We start from the raw sequence: 17,687 nt of genomic DNA on the forward strand, positions 1-17,687 counted from the left end.
CAAGCTCGGGGCACCTGGGTGCTATCAGTCTGCCCTGGAATTGCCCCAGCAATAGGACCTTTGTCCCCCATTGAATTGGATGCTCTTTTTACCAGTCCTCCGAGGCTGCAGTGATCTTATCCATTCTCCTGCAGTAGAGAGGGAAACTGAGGCACAGAGCAGCAGGGGCCACAGAATGAGTCAGGGCCACACTGGCCTCCATCAGTCCCCGCTGGGGTGGGCAGGCTTTAAGGCTAAAGCCCAGAACTTCTCTAGAACTGCCTGTTCCAACCCAGTGTGGAGCGGGGCTCAGGGCCTGGAAGGGAGGACTTGCCCGAGGTCGCCCAGCACGAGCTACGGGGGGACCTAAGGCCCCCGCCCCCAGCTGACAGGATGATCCAGGTGAAAGGTTCTTTGCTAACTGGACAGTGGCCTGAACTGTTCATAGACAAGACAGGGGTCCTAGATTCTGCCCCAGGGCCCCCCTTGGAGAGCAGCTCCCCTGGAGTCAGACTGGATTCTAACCCATCTTGTGTTTCTTGCTTTGTGACCCTTGCTTTTCTCCAAGCATCAGTGTCTTGGTCTGTAAAATGGGGGTGACTATCCCCTCCTCACCAGGTCCAGGGAAGAGGTAAGGAGGTGACAGGTATCAACTGCCCCCTGTACAGTGTCTGTCCTCATGCAGAGAGCATCTGGGGTGGGAGTTGCTTGCACAGATGGGTACGCTGAGGCCCTAAGAAGGAATAACGCCCAGTCTAGGTCAGGGCTACCCTGGACCTAGCTGACACCCAGCTGACACCCAACACCAGGCACACACGTGGTGACAGTGGCAAGAAATAGTTTATTGGCCGAGGTGAAGGCACGAGGGGGCAGCACCCGTGAGGAGTGAGGGATCAGACCTCCCCCGTGGCCTAGAAATCCATGTCCTCGACCAGGTCCTGGAGGTAGGCCTTGTACTGCTCTGATGTGAGAGAGAGTGGGTAACTGTTGGAAATGTGCAGGTCCACAGTGTTCTCCAGTGAGGAAGCACCCTCTGATCGTGCCATGTCCAGCAGGGCCCTCAGGCATGTGGGAACAACCTGCAGGAGGTGGGGGGAGAAACAGGAGTCAGGGGAAACACTCAATACAGTTTACTGTCAAGGGTGGGCTTGGAAAACTACAACTCCCAGCAGCGCCCACTGTCACCCAGGATGAATCAGTAGGCCCAGGGCTGCTGGGAGTTGTAGTTTCCCCCCATAACCACAACCACCAGTGGTCTGAGAAGTTTCCTAGGGCTGAAATGCTGGAGGGGTTCCCAGAAGCTAGGGCGGGGCAGCTTGTGGTCAGGACTCCGAGGCACTGTAGTTCCTCACAGAGGCTGCTAGGACCGACTTCCACATGGTTTTCAGAGTTCAAAACAGGTTCTGGGGGTGAGGCCAGGAGAGGGACACCCAGAAGCTCCTGAGGATGAGGAACTGGTGGTTGCAGAGACTCTTGGAAGTTGTAGTTCCTCAGAGGGCTTCTGGGAGTTGTAGTTCCTCCTCCCTTCCTTAAGATCCACCCCTTAGCTCCAGAAGCCCAGGACTGCAGCACCTTGACCATCACGAGCTTCTTGGTCCACGGCTGGTCCTGGGGCCATGGCTCCCCCATGCAGAACCAGAGGGTGTAGCGTGGTGAGTGTCGGCTTCCTTCGAGGAAGGCAATCAGACCTGGAGGCCGGAGATCCTAGTCAGGCATGGGAGGAGGACCCTCCACCACCTGCCCCTCCCTGCCCCCCCCTCCCCCCCCCTCCGGCCTATCAGCCTCACCTTCTCCCCTGACCTGAAGCCTGACATACCTACAGCATGACCAGACGGCTGCTAATCTAGGAAGAGTTCCAGCACAATCTTAAATTTTTTTTTCCCTCCCATCGGGGTGGGGCTGGAAGCTCTGCACTGACCCCCCACCCCTGCCCTCATTTGGGATAGGAAGGAGTACACTCTCCGCAAGGGCTTCCCTGATTCTGGAGTACAAGGTGGCTGGCAGTTTCTGCTCTTTAACCCCCTAAGGCCACATTCTCCTGGTAGTAGCCACTAGCCACTGCGGCTATTTCTGTTTAAGTAGTAACTAATTAAAAGCAAACAGAGGAGTAGCTGGGTGGCTCAGTCATTAAGCAGCTGCCTTCAGCTCAGGTCGTGATCCTGGGGTCCTGGGATTGAGCCCTGCATCAGGCTGTCTGCTTGTGGCAAGCCTGCTTCCCCCTCTCCCATTCCCCCTACTTATATTCCCTCTCTCGCTGTTTCCCTGTCAAATGAATGAATAAAATCTTTTAAAAATAAAATAAAACTCCCTTCCTCAGTTGCACTGGCCTAAGTACTCAACAGCCACCTGTGGCTGGTGGACACCAGATGGGACAGTGCAAATCCAGAACATTTCCTTCACTGCAGACATATCTACCCAGTAACAAAGCCCTAAAGACTTGTCTCTCCTGCGTCTGTCTATCCACAAGAATAACTGGGAACAATGAGGACTACGGCAGCTAATTCCTCGAGCACCTTCTGCACACTGGGCCCTGTGCCTCCAGCAGCAGAGACCATCCTCGGGCAGATGCAGAGCAGCCCCATAGTTTGCCCCAGGTTATAGCAGAAGCAAAGCAGCAGGGCCTGAACTGGAACTTGGAAGTCTGGAGATTTGAAATCTATTTTTTTCTTTTAAAGAGAGGGACGGAGTGTGGCGGGGAAGGGCAGACAGAGAGAGAATCTTAAACAGGCTCCAAGCTGAGTGCAGAGCCCGACTCGGTGGCTTGATCTCACAACCATGAGATCAGGACCTGAGCCGAAATCAAGAGTCACTTAACCGACAGAGCCATCCAGGCGCCCCCAGAACCCAGAGTTCTTAACCACCATGACCTAGTCTTTCCACAGCAGAGTCAGAAGGCCTTGCCTCACTCACCTGACACGAAAGGCCGTAGGTCGAACACGTCTCCTTCCTCATCCTTGGGGACCTCACCACTGGGCCCGTGACTGCTGTCAGGGAGGAGCTCCTCGCCCAAGGCCCAGTACGTGTGGCAGTGGCCCAGCCTCCGGGCCCAGAGCCGCTGTCCTGCCCTGCACAGAGCTAGTCCCCCGCCCAGGCAGCTCAGCACACGCCTCACGTAGCCCAACACACCCCTGTCCGTCAGCCATACCCCAGGGTCTGGCAATATGATTGGCTGTCCAGGCAGTGTCCCGTCCCCTGCTTCTGATGCCACCAGCCGCAGGCCCCTCGGGCAGAAGACAGTCTGCTGGAAGACTTGGCGGCCCCGGTAGAAGGCAGTCACCTCGAACTCCCACTCTGAGTGGTGGCAGAAGTGACATGAAGGGGGAGTGAGACAGAGAGAGTATAAGGGGGCGTGGCGCCCCAGCCCCTTCTACCCCATACTTGGAACTCACCTTCCTCAGGCACCAAGAGCCGCCTCAGTGGGTTTTCCGGGGGCTCTGAGTTTGGGCAGGGAGGAGGGATGTCTACGGTGGGGCTCAGCAAGAACGGAGGGGTCTGTTCAGGGACCACAGCCAGGCTCGAGAGCCCCCCATCTGGGAATGGGGCCAAGGCCATGTCATTCAGTAACTCCTCTAGTATGTCTTCCTGGAGAGAAGAAAAAAGGATCTGGCATTTCCATAGCCCTTTCAAGAGACTTCATATGGACCAGGCTTTGGGATCAGGAGAGAAGTCAGACCTGAGCTTTGCCCTCAAGGGGCTTCCTGTGAGGAGGGTTTGGGGGAGGCAGGGAGACAACCATGGGCACAGAGAGCAAAATATGTGCTCTGGTATATGCTGGGTGCTACTGGGGCCCAAGGGGAGCAGCTAATTCCAGGTTCTGGCCCTGTGCAAGCAAGACCTGGGCAGAGAAGGCTGGACACAATTTCAGAGGGAACTTGCCCTGGCACAGACAGCAAGGTCAAGGGTAGGATGGTTCTGGGTTCCCAGGAGGCTGAGGGTACTCTAGCAACAGAAGCTATGAAATTCCGGGTAGGTGTCTGTGGGCCCTACATGCCTGGGGAAAGCTCTGAACTTTGTCCTGAGGGTGCTGGAAGCCATGGAAGGGTTCTGGGCAGGGGGACAGGGTCAGCTCGGGATCAGACGCGGAACAGCCCACAGGGCAGAAGATGGACGCTCAGGAGGAAGACTGGGGTGATGGTCCGGGGGAGAAGAGGATGCCTGAACAAGGCAGTGGGGAGACAGACAGTAGATGGGTCAGATGGGGCGGGAGGGCTGGGGTGCATTCTCACCTGGGTAGCCAAGGTACTGCATCCACCATTGGTCCCCGGTGATGTGTCCGACTCAGGAAAGTTCCCAGCTCCTGACAAGGAAGATGGTGAGTAGAGCAGGGTGTTGGGGACACTCAAAATCCCACCCTCTCCATGTGAAGCCCCACTCTGGCACACCTGAGATCACAAACTCATAGACCTTGTGCGGGTCGTGGGGGTCCTTGCTCCTATCCTCGGCTAAACGCAGCCCCTCCTTCCGGTTCAGGGCGGATCGGAAATTCCTCTTCCAGGTGGGCAGATCAGGTTTATCCTTTCCGGGAGTGTAGGCACCGCTGGCCTCGGCCCACGCCTGGGGAGCCAGTGGGTACCAGGATAGTGAGGAGGATGACCAAGACCCCAAGTGTTCTCTCCCCTGGCACGTTCTAACTCGGCAAGGAACCAACCCCAAATTCTTGGATTCTCTGCATCCTAAGGCCCCCTATCTTCTTTTGAAAAGCTTTGCTTTCTAAGCCAGCCTTCCAGGTCCTACTGGGTGTCTCAACTCTGCCACCAACCTAACCCAGAACACCTTCTGTAATAACCCGCCCCTCGCACTCCAACTCGGGTTACCACCACTGGTGTATCCTAATTTGATGAGAAATCACCTCAGCTTCCTGGCCAAGCCTTGCCTCTAGGGTTCCGAGACCCATCCCCAGAATTCTACGACCAAGACCCCGCCCTCTGCGAGTCCTGAATGCTCCCTTTGCATTCCTTTCGAGGAATGCAAAAACCCAGTTTTTCTGGTTCTTTTTCCGGAACCTGGCCCCTCCAACCTTGCTAGTCCGCTGATCCTACTAAGCCTGCCCAGTCTCGTCCTAACTCCACCTACCTCCACCTGCCAGCGTCAGCGCCTGCCAGCTGCAAGCGTGCTAACCCCCGCTTCCTCGGCTCCGCCCCCTGCTAGTCCCCCCTCCTCCCCGCGGTTATCTCAGGGTTCCCGATGTTCCGGAAGCTCACGCACCTGGAAGATGCCGAAGTCTTCTTGCTGGGCATCCTGCCGCAAGCCGTGCTTCCAAGGGATGCGGAAGCGTGTGCGGCTCTCGTCCAGCCAGGCCACCCCCTCCAGCTGCCCCAGGTCCAGCTGCGACACAAGCCAGGGCAGGATCCGCGGCTTTGGGGTTCCCATGGTCCGGCCTGCGCTTAGAGGGCAGTTCGTGGGCGCGGACGGCCTCCCTCTTCTTTCCCCACCTTCTTCTGTGCAGGCCCCCTACCTCCCCAATTCCGCCAGTGTAGATCCCTCCCTCTTCCGCGGTAAACCCTTTTCTCCTTTCCCCTCCCCCACATCACCCAATGCAGTTAACACCACTTCCAAGTTAGAGAACCTCCCCTAGTTATGCCAGGGCAGACGTTATTCACTTGTAGATCTCTACCTCCTGCACTTAACCGTGTTGTAGACCCCTTCTACAAACTGCCCCACGGAAGAGCCGCTCAGCCATTTCCACCCTAGACCGTCCATCCACCCCACCCCAAACACAGCCTGGCTCTTCTAGGGCGCCCGCGCGCGCACACACACACACACACACACACACTTTATAGGGTGGACTGCCTCCCATTTTCAGGGTCCACTCTTCTCTCCCTTAGATCCCCCAGTGAGGACGCCTGCCTTTCCCACCCTCCCCGCTACTTTTTCCTGTTGTTGTTGCTGTTATGTTGTTTTTACAGCCGACCTCCAGCACCGGTCATTGTTTCACTTTGTCCCCTGGCTGCTTCACTTTCCCGAGTACACAGTGCCTCCTCTAGACTCTCAGGGGAGACCCGTTTTTTTCTCGCGCTTCTCGGTCCGGACGCCACCAATTCCCCAGATCCGCCGTTACCTACGTGAAGAGTCGGGGGCGCAAAGTGCTAGGACCCACCCCTGCTTTTGGGGGTCCGATAGTTCTCGAACTTGTAGCTGCACACCCTCCTTTCTGCCAGCTGAGCTTCAGAGCAATGCGGTTTTCTTTTCTATCGATTTCACGAAATAAAAACTTCAACTGCGGTCGGTCTACTGACTTCAGAGCCAAAGAGGCGGCACCAAGAGCCCGGACGGCACGCCCGCCCCCCCGTCAATGCCCTTTTTAGGCCTTCTGGCCAACGGCATGCTGGGAACGTCTCATGCAAATTAGATGTGCCCCAGCGCTCCGCCTCTCCTACAATAGGGCCGTCACCAACCCGGCCCAGTGCGCAGGCGCGGGAAAGTTGAACTAAGAGAAGTTTATGCAAGTTCAGTGAAGGAGGAGGGGGCGGCGGCTCCCGCCCCAGGTAAGCCTGGCTTTTGGGAGGGCTGGGGTGAGAAGGGAAGAGGCCGGGATCTCGAAGCCGGCACCTCAGTCCCCCTTCTCCGACATCCATGCGCCCGAGACCCCAAGATTCCAGCCTGGGTCGGATAAGGGAACTACACCTCCCAAGGAGGCTGCGCGGCGAGCCAAGTGCGGATAGAGGGGAAGGTTTGTCATGAAGCCTGCTGGGATTCGTAGTTCCCGATTCTCTAAAAGCTCGAGCCCCTTGGCATATGCCTTCAGAATCCAGAAGTCGGAGTCCCGAGTCCCCTTTTCTGTCAGACTCAAAAATTCAGATTCCCCCAGCCCACTTCTCCGAAAACTTGAGTCCAGCCCCCAGTCCCTTTCTCTCTTAGACCCAGGAATCCGGGTCCCCAGCCTCTTCCTCTCCAAGGATCAAGGAGTCTTCGTCCTCCTCCCTCTTCTCCCTCCGAGGACTCTAGAGTCTCGGTCCCCAGACTCTAACTCCTCTAAAGGACTTAGGAGTTAAAGCTCTCAGCTCTTTCTTCCCTTGGGGACTCACAGGTCCCGGCCTCCTCCTTATTCAGGGACGAGGCATTTGGGCCCCCATCCTCCACCTCAGGTCAACCCTGGAGACCATCCCCCAGCTCCCTCTTTCACAGGTGCCCCCATGGCAGGCTCGGAAGAGCTGGGCCTCCGGGAGGACACGGTGAGAGTCCTAGCTGCCTTCTTTAGGCGAGGTGAGGCTGCCGGGTCCCCCATTCCAATCCCACCCAGGTAAGAGGAGTTGCCCTCCTCCCTCAGGGGCCTGCATCTGGGGTGGGGCCCTCTTGACTCTTGTGCCTTGTCTCTGTGTTCCCCTCTCTTTATATCTGGCTCTTTTCCTTGTCCCTGGGGTTGCACCAAGAGGCCCTCAGTGGGAGGAAAAAGGGACTGCTTGCAAAGGGGACTCTGGGGTCACTCTCTGAGGTCCCCTTTCCCAGGAGTCCTGCCCAGGAGGAGCCAACAGATTTCCTGAGCCGCCTTCGACGATGTCTTCCCTGCCCCCTGGGTCGAGGAGCAGTTCCCCCTGAATCCCCTCGGCCTTGCTCCCTGCCCCTCCGCCCATGCTATGTTTCAGAGCCTGGTAAGAGATTTCCCTAGATCACCCATGAACCGGTAGGGCCAGAAGCTTTGTTTGTTGTTGTTGTTGTTTTTAAGAAGCTTTGATTCTTTAAAGCATAGAAAGGATAAGGAACTAGCCCAAGATCACTCAGCTAAGATGGGAGCTGAGTGGGAACTACTCTCACATTCTCTGCTCCCCCACCCCCTGTTACATTCTGTGAACTGGCTTCCCAAGGGGGCTTTTGGTCCCTTTCTGTTTGTTATCTCTCTCCTCCCATGCATCCTTCTCTACCGCTGGGACTTTGTAGCCTCCAGTACCAGCAGTAGGGAGGAAGGAGACCTGGTTTTCAGTCACATCTCCCTGGCTGTTTGGCTACATGAGTCTGGGAAATTTCTTTTGTTTCTTGCTCCTATATTTCTCCAGAAGCAAAGTAGGAATGTGTGCATGTGTGTGGAGGGGTGTCTTTGGGCATGGTCAAGAGTAACCATGTGGGTTACTCATGTGGGAGCCTTGATAGACTAGTAATGGCTACCAGCAGTGCTTACTTGAAAGGGATTTCACAGCTGGGGAAGAAGAGTTCTGTGATCAGTTGATGACGCCTGAAACCAGCAAGGGGTAGGTAGGGTGGTAATCGCGGGAGTGCCCTGCGTTTGCCTGTCCTGGATAGAATCATCTTCAAGGTCTAGTTTGGCTATAACATTCTAAGTCTAGTTTGGGGGACACAGTAAAATGGGAAGTACCAAGTCCTTTTACCAAGTGTGCTCAGTGGGTCTCAGTTTACCCCACTATGAAATGGAAATCATTGCAACCTGGCAAGATGGTTGGGACAAGGAGAGAATCCATAACTTCTCGATGTCCCAGAGACCCATCATTGGCTCTTTTGACCCCAGGCCCAGCAACTCCAGATTTCTATGCTCTGGTGGCCCAGCGCCTGGAACAACTAGTCCAAGAGCAACTGAGATCCCCACCTAGCCCAGGTGAGGGACCAAGGGGCCCCGGACGGAGAAGGATGAGGGCAGAAGGGTGGGCAGGGTTCTGCCCCCAGCTGATTCTCTTTTGCCCTCCACACACACCCCCAGAGTTACAGGGAGCCCCACCCACAGAGAAGGAAGCCCTACTGCGGAAGCTGGTGGCCTTGCTGGAGGAAGAGGCAGAAGTCATCAATCAGAAGGTGACAAGGCTGTCTGTTCCATCCCTTAGCTGGGATGGGGATTGCGGGATGGCTGGGCGCTGGGATCAGAACCTGGATCTGCATTCTCATTAGATGGTCAGGTGAGGAGAGGGTGGGTCTCCGCTTCTATGAAGGGTTTGTAACGGGGTTCAAGCCCATTCTGCTCCCAGCACCACAGGCCAGTGAGCTGAGAGCTAAGATGTTGGGGTAAGGAAAGCGAGTTTATTTGGAAAGGCAGCACACCGAGGAGATGGCATACAACTGTCTCAAAGAACCGTCTCCCCCAGCCTGAGATCTGAGCTGCTTTTATGTTAGGAAGGGGAAGGGGATGGGGATTGGAGTCAAAAAGTGGCTGCCGTCTATAGACAACAGAGGAAGGTTGTGTAACTTCTTTTGTCCTTGGTCAGTTTTTTCTTTCGAGAGGTTTTATTTATTGATTAGAGATATTATTTCTTTATTTGAGAGAGAGAGAGCATGAGCAGGGTGAGGGTGGGGAGGGCAGAGGGAGAGAGAGAAGCGGACTCCCGGCTCAGCGGGGAGCCCGACATGGGGCTCCATTCCAGGACGCTGGGATCACGACCTGAGCGGAAGGCAGACCCTTAACCGACTGAGCCACCCCCGCGCCCTATCCTTGGTCAGTTGATCTTTGTGTACAGGTCATGTCGTTCCTGTAAATCTTACATAGAGCGTCGTCATTTCTGTAAGGACTTCCTTATCTCCTCCGGTGAGGTAGATTTCCCGTAAAAGAGCCGTTTTTGTGGATCTTAGCTGTAGTATGCCTACGTGCAGGGCTAAGCAGAAGTTTCTAAACTATAGGTCCCAGCAGTAAGGGAAATAGAAGCATTATGGGGTCAGACGTGCTAAGCTTCTCCGCTACTGGTTGTCCGCTACTGGTTGAATAAGGTCAGGGTAGTTTTGGATTCACAGTGAGAGGGGTGTGGCCTTTAGACAAGGGGTGTGGGCACCCGGAACGTGATCTGGGAAACTGGGACCAGTTGAGGAATTAGGGACTGTATGGTAGTGGGAAGGGAGTTTGTTCGGAGAGGGCTGTCTAAAATATGAAACCCTGTTTAGCTGTATAGGGGTATGCCTTGGAATGTGGGGGGAAATAGCAGCCGGAGGAGGTCTAGCTTATGATTCGTTCCTGGAACTTGATTGGCTCAGGAGCTTGGGGAAAGTGTATGATCCTATAATATTAATTGTACGGTGGAAGGTAGGGTTGTCGTAGGGACCGGCCTGGTTCCGGGGACTCTCAGGGAACCTCTAGGGGGCGTGGCTATAAGATCTGTATTCTAGAACTCAGCTAATTAGGGCTTTGGCCCTCATTGGCTGTCGGCCACCTTTCTAGGAGTAGTTTGGCGGAGACCTCAGATTCTGGTTTATGATTGGCTGGTGTGAGGGATGGGCGTGGCTTTGAGCTTCAGTGCTTTAACCAGGAAGTCACGCCTGGTAGCCTCCTATTGGCTGGCTGCGGGGGCGTGGCGGAGGCCGACCCAGTGTCTTCTCTTCCCCGCCCCACAGCTGGCCTCGGACCCGGCCCTGCGTGGAAAGCTGGCCCGCCTCTCCGCGGGCTCCTTCGCCCGCCTAGTGGAGCTGTTTTCCAACCGGGAGGACAGCCCTCTTCCTAGCCGCCCACGCCCCAACTTGCCCTGCCCTGGGCCTCCGCCGCCTTCCCCGGAGCCCCTGGCCCGTCTGGCCCTGGCCATGGAGCTGAGCCGCCGCGTGGCCCGGCTTGGGGGCACCCTGGCTGGACTCAGTGTGGAGCACGTGCACAGCTTCGGGCCCTGGATCCAGGCACACGGGGGCTGGGTGAGCTGCCAGAGCTTCTCTGGGCCCCCCTTTACCCAACTGTAACTTGTGTCTGTGTGGTGGGGTTGGGGGGTGGCTTCTTCGGCTTCTTTTCAGACATGACAGGTGTTCTCGCAGCCCAATCATTCAATTGTTTTGTGTTAATTGAGTACCAGCTGTACACCAGTAGGTAATCAATAAGGACCCTGTGTCCGGCTTAAACCATTCTGATACACACTGACAGTTACGAGTGGGAAACATGGGAGACCCCTTCCTGGGCCTCGGTTTCCTTTTTTTTTTTTTTTTTTTTAAGATTTTTTTTTATTCATGGACAGAGAGAGATCACAAGTAGGCAGAGAAGCAGGCAGAGAGAGAGGAGGGGGCGGGGAAGCAGGCTCCCTGCTGAGCAGAGAGCCCGATGCGGGACTTGATCCCAGGACCCTGAGATCATGACCCGAGCCGAAGGCAGAGGCTTAACCCACTGAGCCACCCAGGTGTCCCGGGCCTCGGTTTCCTTATCCGTCAGGTAGGGCAAGTAGAAGTACCCATCTTAAAGGGTTATTGTAAAGATTAAAATGGGACCATTGTAAGATCTTGGCACCCTGTGGGCATTTGCGTGATTATCTGGTGACTGTCTGCTCTGACACTGCCTGCCAGAATGCACTTGCCCAGGTATCCCCGTTTCACTTCCTCTGCTCCATTCGGGTGTCACCCTCCCGTGAGGCCTCCCCCTAGTCCCCGTTTGAAACCAGAGCCACCTCCATCCCCTCCCACCCGCTCCCTTTGCCTCTTCATTGCTTTACTTCCTTCATAACACCTTGCACCTTCTAACGCACAGCTTCTACCAGATGGTAGGATTGACTTGCTTTACTTATATTTCTTTCTGCTTTTTGTTTTCTCTTGGCCCCGACCTATCGGCTTCAGAAGACCAGGGAGTCCTACCTAGCTTGCTCACTGCTTTAAATTCAAGGCCAGGCTCAGAGATGGATTGGGCTCCAGGGTACTGATGAAACCATTGCTTCACAGAGTGGCAGGAGCTGGCCACGGGTGTTTGAGGAGCAGAGAGGCCGGTAGGGCTGAAGCAGGGTGAGCGAAGGGGAGAGGGCGAGAGATGAGAGCAGGAGGGGGCGGGGCTTGTGAAGTTAAGAACTTGGGCACTGACTGAGCGAGCTCTCTGAGCGGAGGGCGATGTGAGCTGATTTAGGTGTTAACTTGCGCCCTCTAGCGGCCTCATGGGGCGATACCGTAGAGGGCGAGGCGGAAGTAGGGAGTTGGGAGGTGTCCGCTGGTTCAGGGAGGAGATGAGGTTGGATCGGACCGCTGTGGCGGTAGTGGAGTCTCCCAGTTAATTCAGAGGTAGAACTGACAGATTTTGCTTATGAGTGAATTACGAGTGCTATTTAGGAGTGCTAATGAGTGGGAGACGGAAATCAAGGATGCCGGCCTGATGCAGTAGGGCTGCTTCCGATGCTCCCTGAGACAGGGAGGAGCAGGTTGGAAGAAGAGTCAGAGATGATTGGAAGTGGTCCAGGTAGGGGAGAGACGTCCTTCAGACCTCAAAGGGAGATGAGGAGGGGACAGCTGATATACGTGTCTGGAGCTCAGCGCAGAAGCTTATTTATTTGTGAAATTTTTGTTTTGTTTGGGAGGTTTTTGGGGGGTTCTTTTGTTTTTTGTTTCTGTTTTTGTTTGGCCACGTGCACAGCCAGGGACTTTTAGTGGAATGATTCCATTTAAACCCCACGACAACCTTCTGGGATTGGATGTTATCCCGATTTTATGGAGATTGTCCCTCATGCAGAGGATTGGACTCAGGACTTTGACGCGAAGCCAGCGCTCTTGATCGTTACAACCCCGGGACCCTGCTCCCCGTCTCTGAGTCTCTGGTCCCTGTCTCTCTGTCTCCACGACACTGGTGCTCTGCCTTCCACCCTGGGGCTTTGTCTCTCCTCCCTTTTCCCAGGACTCTGTCCCTGTCTACCCCTGGGTCTCTGATTCTTCGGATCCTCCTCCTCCCACCCCTGTACCTGTCTCTGCTGTCATTGGGCTGGTGGGGATGCCACTGTGAATGGAGGACAGGATCTACCTGTGAATGCTCATGAGCTCTTCCACTTTTCCCCTCCAGGAGGGCATCCTCGCCATTTCACCCGTGGACTTGAACTTACCCTTGGACTGAGATCTTCCTCAGAAGCTGCTACAAGATTAGACCTCCTGTCTCTCTGCTCTTTGTGTGCTTGTCCAAGCCTTCCTATTCCACTCAGGGCTGTGGGGTGGTGGCTGCCCTCCCTGTTTTTGCCAAAAAGAAATTAAGATTTTTTTCATATTAAAAACTTTGTCAAGTATTAAACTGTTTGTCCCTTCTCTCGAAAACTTAAGTTCTAAGTAGGAGATTTGGGTAAGAGATCTCTCTCTCTCTCTCTCTCTCTCTCTCTGGTTTATGAATTGAGGAAAGAGCCAGTTCATTCATTCTAGAAATACTTATTTGGAGCACCTTCAAGTGCCTGTCACTTGAACATACAACCTGCTTGAGGATATCTGTGGATACAGTTCCAGCTAATTCCATGTTTTTTCTTGTTGCATCATTTCCAGCTTATCCTGTGTTGATGGTCATGAAGTCTTTCTAGCTAGTTCCAGAAGAAAGCTATGATCTTCCTACACAGGACCTCCAGAACACCACCCTCTTCTCGTTCTTCTCCTCCCACTGCTCCTTCTGAACATTTTTGGCTGGTTACTCCCCATCTGTATATAACCAGGGGTATCACCTTTTCAGGGCTGCCATCCCCCCTTCACAAAATTACGTCTATAAGCGCATAAAATGAGATGCACATAATCACAAAGGAAACCACTTAGCCGTGGATCCTCATTATTAACGGATTCCATATTTGCGAATTTGCCTACTCGCTAAAATTTATTTGTAGCCCCCAAGTTAACACTCACTGGGTTTTTGTGGTTGTTGGTTGGCATGCAAATGCCTAGAGAAGCAAGATTTGACTCACCCAGCACGGACCTTTTTGGCTAAGGTTGAGCAGGAGGACACCCTGCCTTCCTCCTTCTGCTCTCACTCTGCAGATAAGCATCCTTTCCTCGAACTATGTGGTGCCACGTTTCTTGGCATATTTGTACTTTTAGGGGTGATTTCTTGTATTTTAGAGAGCACGTGCGTTGGCGGGGAGGAGCAGAGGGTGAGGGAAAAAATCCTCCCCCCTCACCATGCAGAGCTGGATCCCGCGATCCAGATCAAGAGCCCGCGATCATGACCCGAGTGGAGACCAGGAGTCAGATGTTGAACCAACTGAGCCACCCAGACATGCCCGATTTCATTGTTTAAAATGAACCCAGGAGGCTTCCTAAGGGCGAGAAGGCTGGGATGTGTCTTGTTAGGATAAGCTTGGCCCAGGCATGCATCCTGGCGCTGTGGGCTGTGACTTCAGTGTGAACGAATCACTATATATTCAATAAGGTGTATTTGCACAGAAAGCACATAAAATAAGGTTATGTATTGATGGGTTGACGCAAGTTGTAATGAGAGGCCGGCAGGAAGCTGCCTCTGTATTTCCTCCAGGAACAAAGGGTCTGCATCCACTCAGTGTCCACAGTGACTTTATAGAACAAAACTCCTGCAAATTGGAATTGGCTGTATTTTGAACTAAAGGTTTCTTTTTTCTTTTTTTTAAAGATTTTATTTATTTGACAGAGGGATCACAAGTAGGCAGAGCAGCTGGCAGAGAGAGGGGGAAGCAGGCTCTCCGCTGAGCAGAGAGCCTGATGTGGGGCTCAATCCCAGGACCCTGGGATCATGACCTGAGCTGAAGGCAGAGGCTTTAACCCACTGAGCTACCCAGGCGCCCCTGGAAATAAAGATTTCAATATTAACATAAAAGTTCCTGGTATCGCGACACTGGCGCGGCTTCATTAACATACTAATTTAAAAGGCGGGGGTTGGGGGGGTGCGGCTGGGTGTCTCAGTGGCTCAGTACTTGAGTGTCTGCCTTTGGCTCAGGTCCTGATCCCAGGGTCCTGGGATCAAGGCCTCCATGGGGCTCTCTGCTCAGCAGGAGGCCTGCTTCTCCCTCTCCCACTCCCACTGCTTGTGTTCCCTTTCTCGCTCTCTGTCAAATAAATAAATGAAAATCTTTAAAAAACAAACAAACAAAAAAAAAAACTATGGTGGGTCCCATAACTGTGTTTTCTAAGTAGAGCAGGAATGACATTTTTTTTTTTAAGATTTTATTTATTTATTTGACAGAGATCACAAGGAGGCAGAGAGGCAGGCAGAGAGAGGAGGAAGCAGGCTCCCTGCTGAGCAGAGAGCCTGATTCAGGGCTCAATTCCAGGACCCCGATCATGACCTGAGCCAAAGGCAGAGGTTTAACCCACTGAGCCACCCAGGCGCCCCAGGAATGACATTTAAAAATATATATATATTTATTTATTTGACAGATCACAAGTAGGTAGAGAAGCAGGCAGAGAGGGCGGGGTAGGTGGGGAGGGGGAAGCAGGCTCCCTGCTGAGCAGAGAGACCTACTAGGGCTCAATTCCAGGACCCTGGGATCAGGACTGGAGCAGAAGGCAGAGGCTTTAACCCACTGAGCCACCCAGGCGCCCCTGGAGTTTACTTTAAAAAATAATAAGCTATGGGATGCCTGGGTGGCTCAGTTGCTTAAGGGATTGCCTTCGGCTCAGGTCATGATCCTGGAGTCCCAGGATCGAGTACTGCATCTGGCCCCCTGCTCGATGGGGAGTCTGCTTCTCCCTCTGATCTCTCCCCTTCATGCTCTCTCTCTCTCTCAGATAAATAAATAAAATCACAAAAAATAAACAAGTAAATAAATAAAGTGCTTCCATCTGATTAAGTTGACCCTTTTTAATTAAGATTAATGGATTTGGGGTCTTTATTACATCTGCAAAATCTCTTCGCCCTTGCCATATAAGGTAGCCTAGTCAGAGTGATATCCATCTCTTTTGTCATATAGATCAAGCATAATCCTTGGTAAATCACGCTAGGGGCAGAGATCCTGGAGGCTGTTTTATACTTCTGCCCATCAGGGCGCCTGGCGGGCTCAGTCAGTTAAGCGTCTGCCTTCAGCTCAGGTCATGATCCCAGGGTCCTGGGATTGAGCCCCGCATCGGGCTGCCTGCTCAGCGGGAAGTCAGCTTCTCTCTCTCCCTCTGCTGCTCTCCCACTTGTGCTCTCTCTCTCTGTCTGACAAATAAGTAAATAAGATCTTAAAAAAAAAAAAAAAGAATTCTGCCCATCACATGAATATTGGCGACAATTCATGTGACTTGCAAGCATCTGTGATTGATGTCGGGGACTAGGCCACAGCAACTAATTCTAGTTTGATGTGTTGTCCACATTTGTAATCAAAGAAAGGCCTGAGTTCAAGTTTAGGGAGAGACGTCAGATTGTCCCATCCCGGATCATGACCCTTCGAATTTTCTTTTTTCTTTTCTTTTCTTCTGTTTTGTTTCTTAAAGATTTTATTTATTTATTTGACAGAGAGAGACACAGCAAGAGAGGGAACACAAGCAGGGGGAGTGGGAGAGGAAGAAGCAGGCTTCCTGCTGAGCAGGAGCCCAGCATGGGGCTCGATCCCAGGACCCTGAGATCATGTCCTGAGCCGAAGGCAGATGCTTAACCAACTGAGCCAGCCAGATGCCCCTGCAAGTCTTCACCGCTTGGAGCACATCTCATTCCGATTTGCCACAGTCCAGTGTTCATTAGCCCCACAAGGGGAGTGGCCGCCACCCTGGAAGATGCATAGTTCCTCGGGGACACCTCCCCAATCTCTAATTTCAGCTCAGACCACTTTCCTGGACTCTGTACCTGTGTATCCCCCTGCCCAATGCAACCTCCTTTTCAATGACTTTAGGTTATTTCCTAGTGTTAAAAAGCTAGTTTGTTGGGCACCTAAGTGGCTCAGTCGGAAGAAAATAGGACCGTTGATCTCAGGATTGTGAGTTTGAGCCCCACTTGGGGTGGAGAGATGACTAAAAAACAATAAGGGGCGCCTGGGTGGCTCGGTGAGTTAAGCCTCTGCCTTCAGCTCAGGTCATGATCTCAGGGTCCTGGGATCGAGTCCTGCATCAGGCTCTTTGCTCAGTGGGGAGCCTGCTTCCCTTCCTCTCTCTCTGCCTGCTTGCGATCTCTGTCAAATAAATAAATCAAATCTTAAGGAAAAAAAAAAAAAGATCACACCAACATTACATTCAACAGCTTGGAATGAATCTCAAAAGCATTATATTGAGTGAAAGAAGAAAGGCACAAAAGAGAACATACTGTAGAATTTTTCATATGAAATTTTATTTATTTGTTTATTTATTTATTTACTTATTTGAGGTGGGGGGAGAGAGAGCATCTTAAGCAGGCTCCACGCCCAGCACGGAGCTCCCAAGACGGAGGCTCAGTCTCAGGACCCTGAGACAGTACCCTGACCCAATATGAAGAGTTAGACGCTTAACCGACTGAGCCACCCAGGTGTCCCCCTGTGAAATCTTAGAAAAGAAAAAGCAGGAACCCTTGGGTGGCTCAGTCCTTTAAGTGCCTGATTCTTGACCTCAGCTCAGGTCTTGATCTGGGAGGTGGTGAGTTCAAGCCCCACGCTGGGCTTCGTGCTGAAAAAAAAAAGAAAAAGCTACATGGGAGAGACAGAAAACAAAGTGATTGCTTCTGGGGTGGGTGGGAGAGGTACTGACTGGAAAGAGTCATGAAGGGTGATGGATATAGTCTACCAGTTGCGTTCATCCTCATTTTTTTTTTTTAAGATTTTTTTTTTTTTAATTTGACAGATCACAAGTAGGCAGAGAGAGACAGGACGAGGAGGCAGGCTCCCTGCTGAGCAGAGAGCCCGATGCGGGACTCGATCCCAGGACTCTGAGATCATGACCTGAGCCAAAGGTAGAGGCTTTAACCACTGAGCCACCCAGGCGTCCGCGCTCATCCTCACTTAATGACAGATGTCCTCGACTCCAGATGCTTCAACTTGCAATTTTTAATGTGAAGCTCTACACTTTCTGTAGAAACCATACTTTGAATTCGAATTGGGGTATTTTCCTGGACTCCTGATATGCTGTATGATACTCTCTCTTGATGTTAGGCCACAGCTCACAGCCAAACAATCACAAGGGCAAACAACGGATACACCTACATCCGTTCCGTACCCATACGACCATGCCACAGT

At 53.0% G+C, this 17,687-nt stretch overlaps 2 protein-coding genes across 6 annotated transcripts; one reads left to right on the forward strand and one right to left on the reverse strand.

The window, feature by feature from the left end:
• Window positions 1-101: 101 nt before the first annotated feature.
• IRF3 (interferon regulatory factor 3) lies at window positions 102-6,282 on the reverse strand. Of its 4 annotated transcripts, XM_032839498.1 has the most exons (9): window positions 6,038-6,282; window positions 5,185-5,357; window positions 4,362-4,533; window positions 4,206-4,276; window positions 3,369-3,561; window positions 2,890-3,270; window positions 776-1,058; window positions 595-742; window positions 102-128 (listed from the first exon to the last, which is right to left on the reverse strand). In XM_032839498.1, exons 2-9 carry the CDS (start codon window positions 5,347-5,349, stop codon window positions 117-119), a joined length of 1,425 nt encoding a protein of 474 aa, XP_032695389.1. In that variant the 5' UTR covers window positions 5,350-5,357; window positions 6,038-6,282; the 3' UTR covers window positions 102-116. The 4 variants fall into 4 exon arrangements, with proteins under 4 accessions (XP_032695389.1, XP_032695388.1, XP_032695387.1 ...); XM_032839497.1 differs by lacking the exon at window positions 102-128 and having other exon boundaries at window positions 489-742; window positions 6,042-6,282; XM_032839496.1 differs by lacking the exon at window positions 102-128 and having other exon boundaries at window positions 489-742.
• A 74-nt stretch (window positions 6,283-6,356) lies between these two features.
• BCL2L12 (BCL2 like 12) lies at window positions 6,357-12,850 on the forward strand. 2 transcript variants are annotated; one of them, XM_032839500.1, is made up of 7 exons: window positions 6,357-6,464; window positions 7,105-7,219; window positions 7,426-7,568; window positions 8,438-8,524; window positions 8,627-8,718; window positions 10,240-10,527; window positions 12,632-12,850. In XM_032839500.1, exons 2-7 carry the CDS (start codon window positions 7,113-7,115, stop codon window positions 12,680-12,682), a joined length of 768 nt encoding a protein of 255 aa, XP_032695391.1. In that variant the 5' UTR covers window positions 6,357-6,464; window positions 7,105-7,112; the 3' UTR covers window positions 12,683-12,850. The 2 variants fall into 2 exon arrangements, with proteins under 2 accessions (XP_032695391.1, XP_032695392.1); XM_032839501.1 differs by lacking the exon at window positions 6,357-6,464 and having other exon boundaries at window positions 6,790-7,219.
• The last annotated feature ends 4,837 nt before the right edge of the window (window positions 12,851-17,687 follow it).

This window comes from Lontra canadensis, unplaced genomic scaffold (assembly GCF_010015895.1).
Source record: "Lontra canadensis isolate GAN:19392208 unplaced genomic scaffold, GSC_riverotter_1.0 scaffold107, whole genome shotgun sequence".
NCBI lineage: Eukaryota > Metazoa > Chordata > Mammalia > Carnivora > Mustelidae > Lontra > Lontra canadensis.

Bases quoted from the DNA above. Each gene is read 5' to 3' on its own strand.
- BCL2L12 (XM_032839500.1), top strand. From the start codon at position 7,113: ATGGCAGGCTCGGAAGAGCTGGGCCTCCGGGAGGACACGGTGAGAGTC. The intron at 7,569-8,437 runs GTAAGAGATTTC...TTTTGACCCCAG, and splicing joins ATGCTATGTTTCAGAGCCTG to GCCCAGCAACTCCAGATTTC. The intron at 8,525-8,626 runs GTGAGGGACCAA...ACACACCCCCAG, and splicing joins GAGATCCCCACCTAGCCCAG to AGTTACAGGGAGCCCCACCC.
- IRF3 (XM_032839497.1), bottom strand. From the start codon at position 5,349: ATGGGAACCCCAAAGCCGCGGATCCTGCCCTGGCTTGTGTCGCAGCTG. The intron at 4,277-4,361 runs GTGTGCCAGAGT...CTTCCTTGTCAG, and splicing joins CTATGAGTTTGTGATCTCAG to GAGCTGGGAACTTTCCTGAG. The intron at 3,562-4,205 runs GTGAGAATGCAC...TCTTCTCTCCAG, and splicing joins GCAGTACCTTGGCTACCCAG to GAAGACATACTAGAGGAGTT.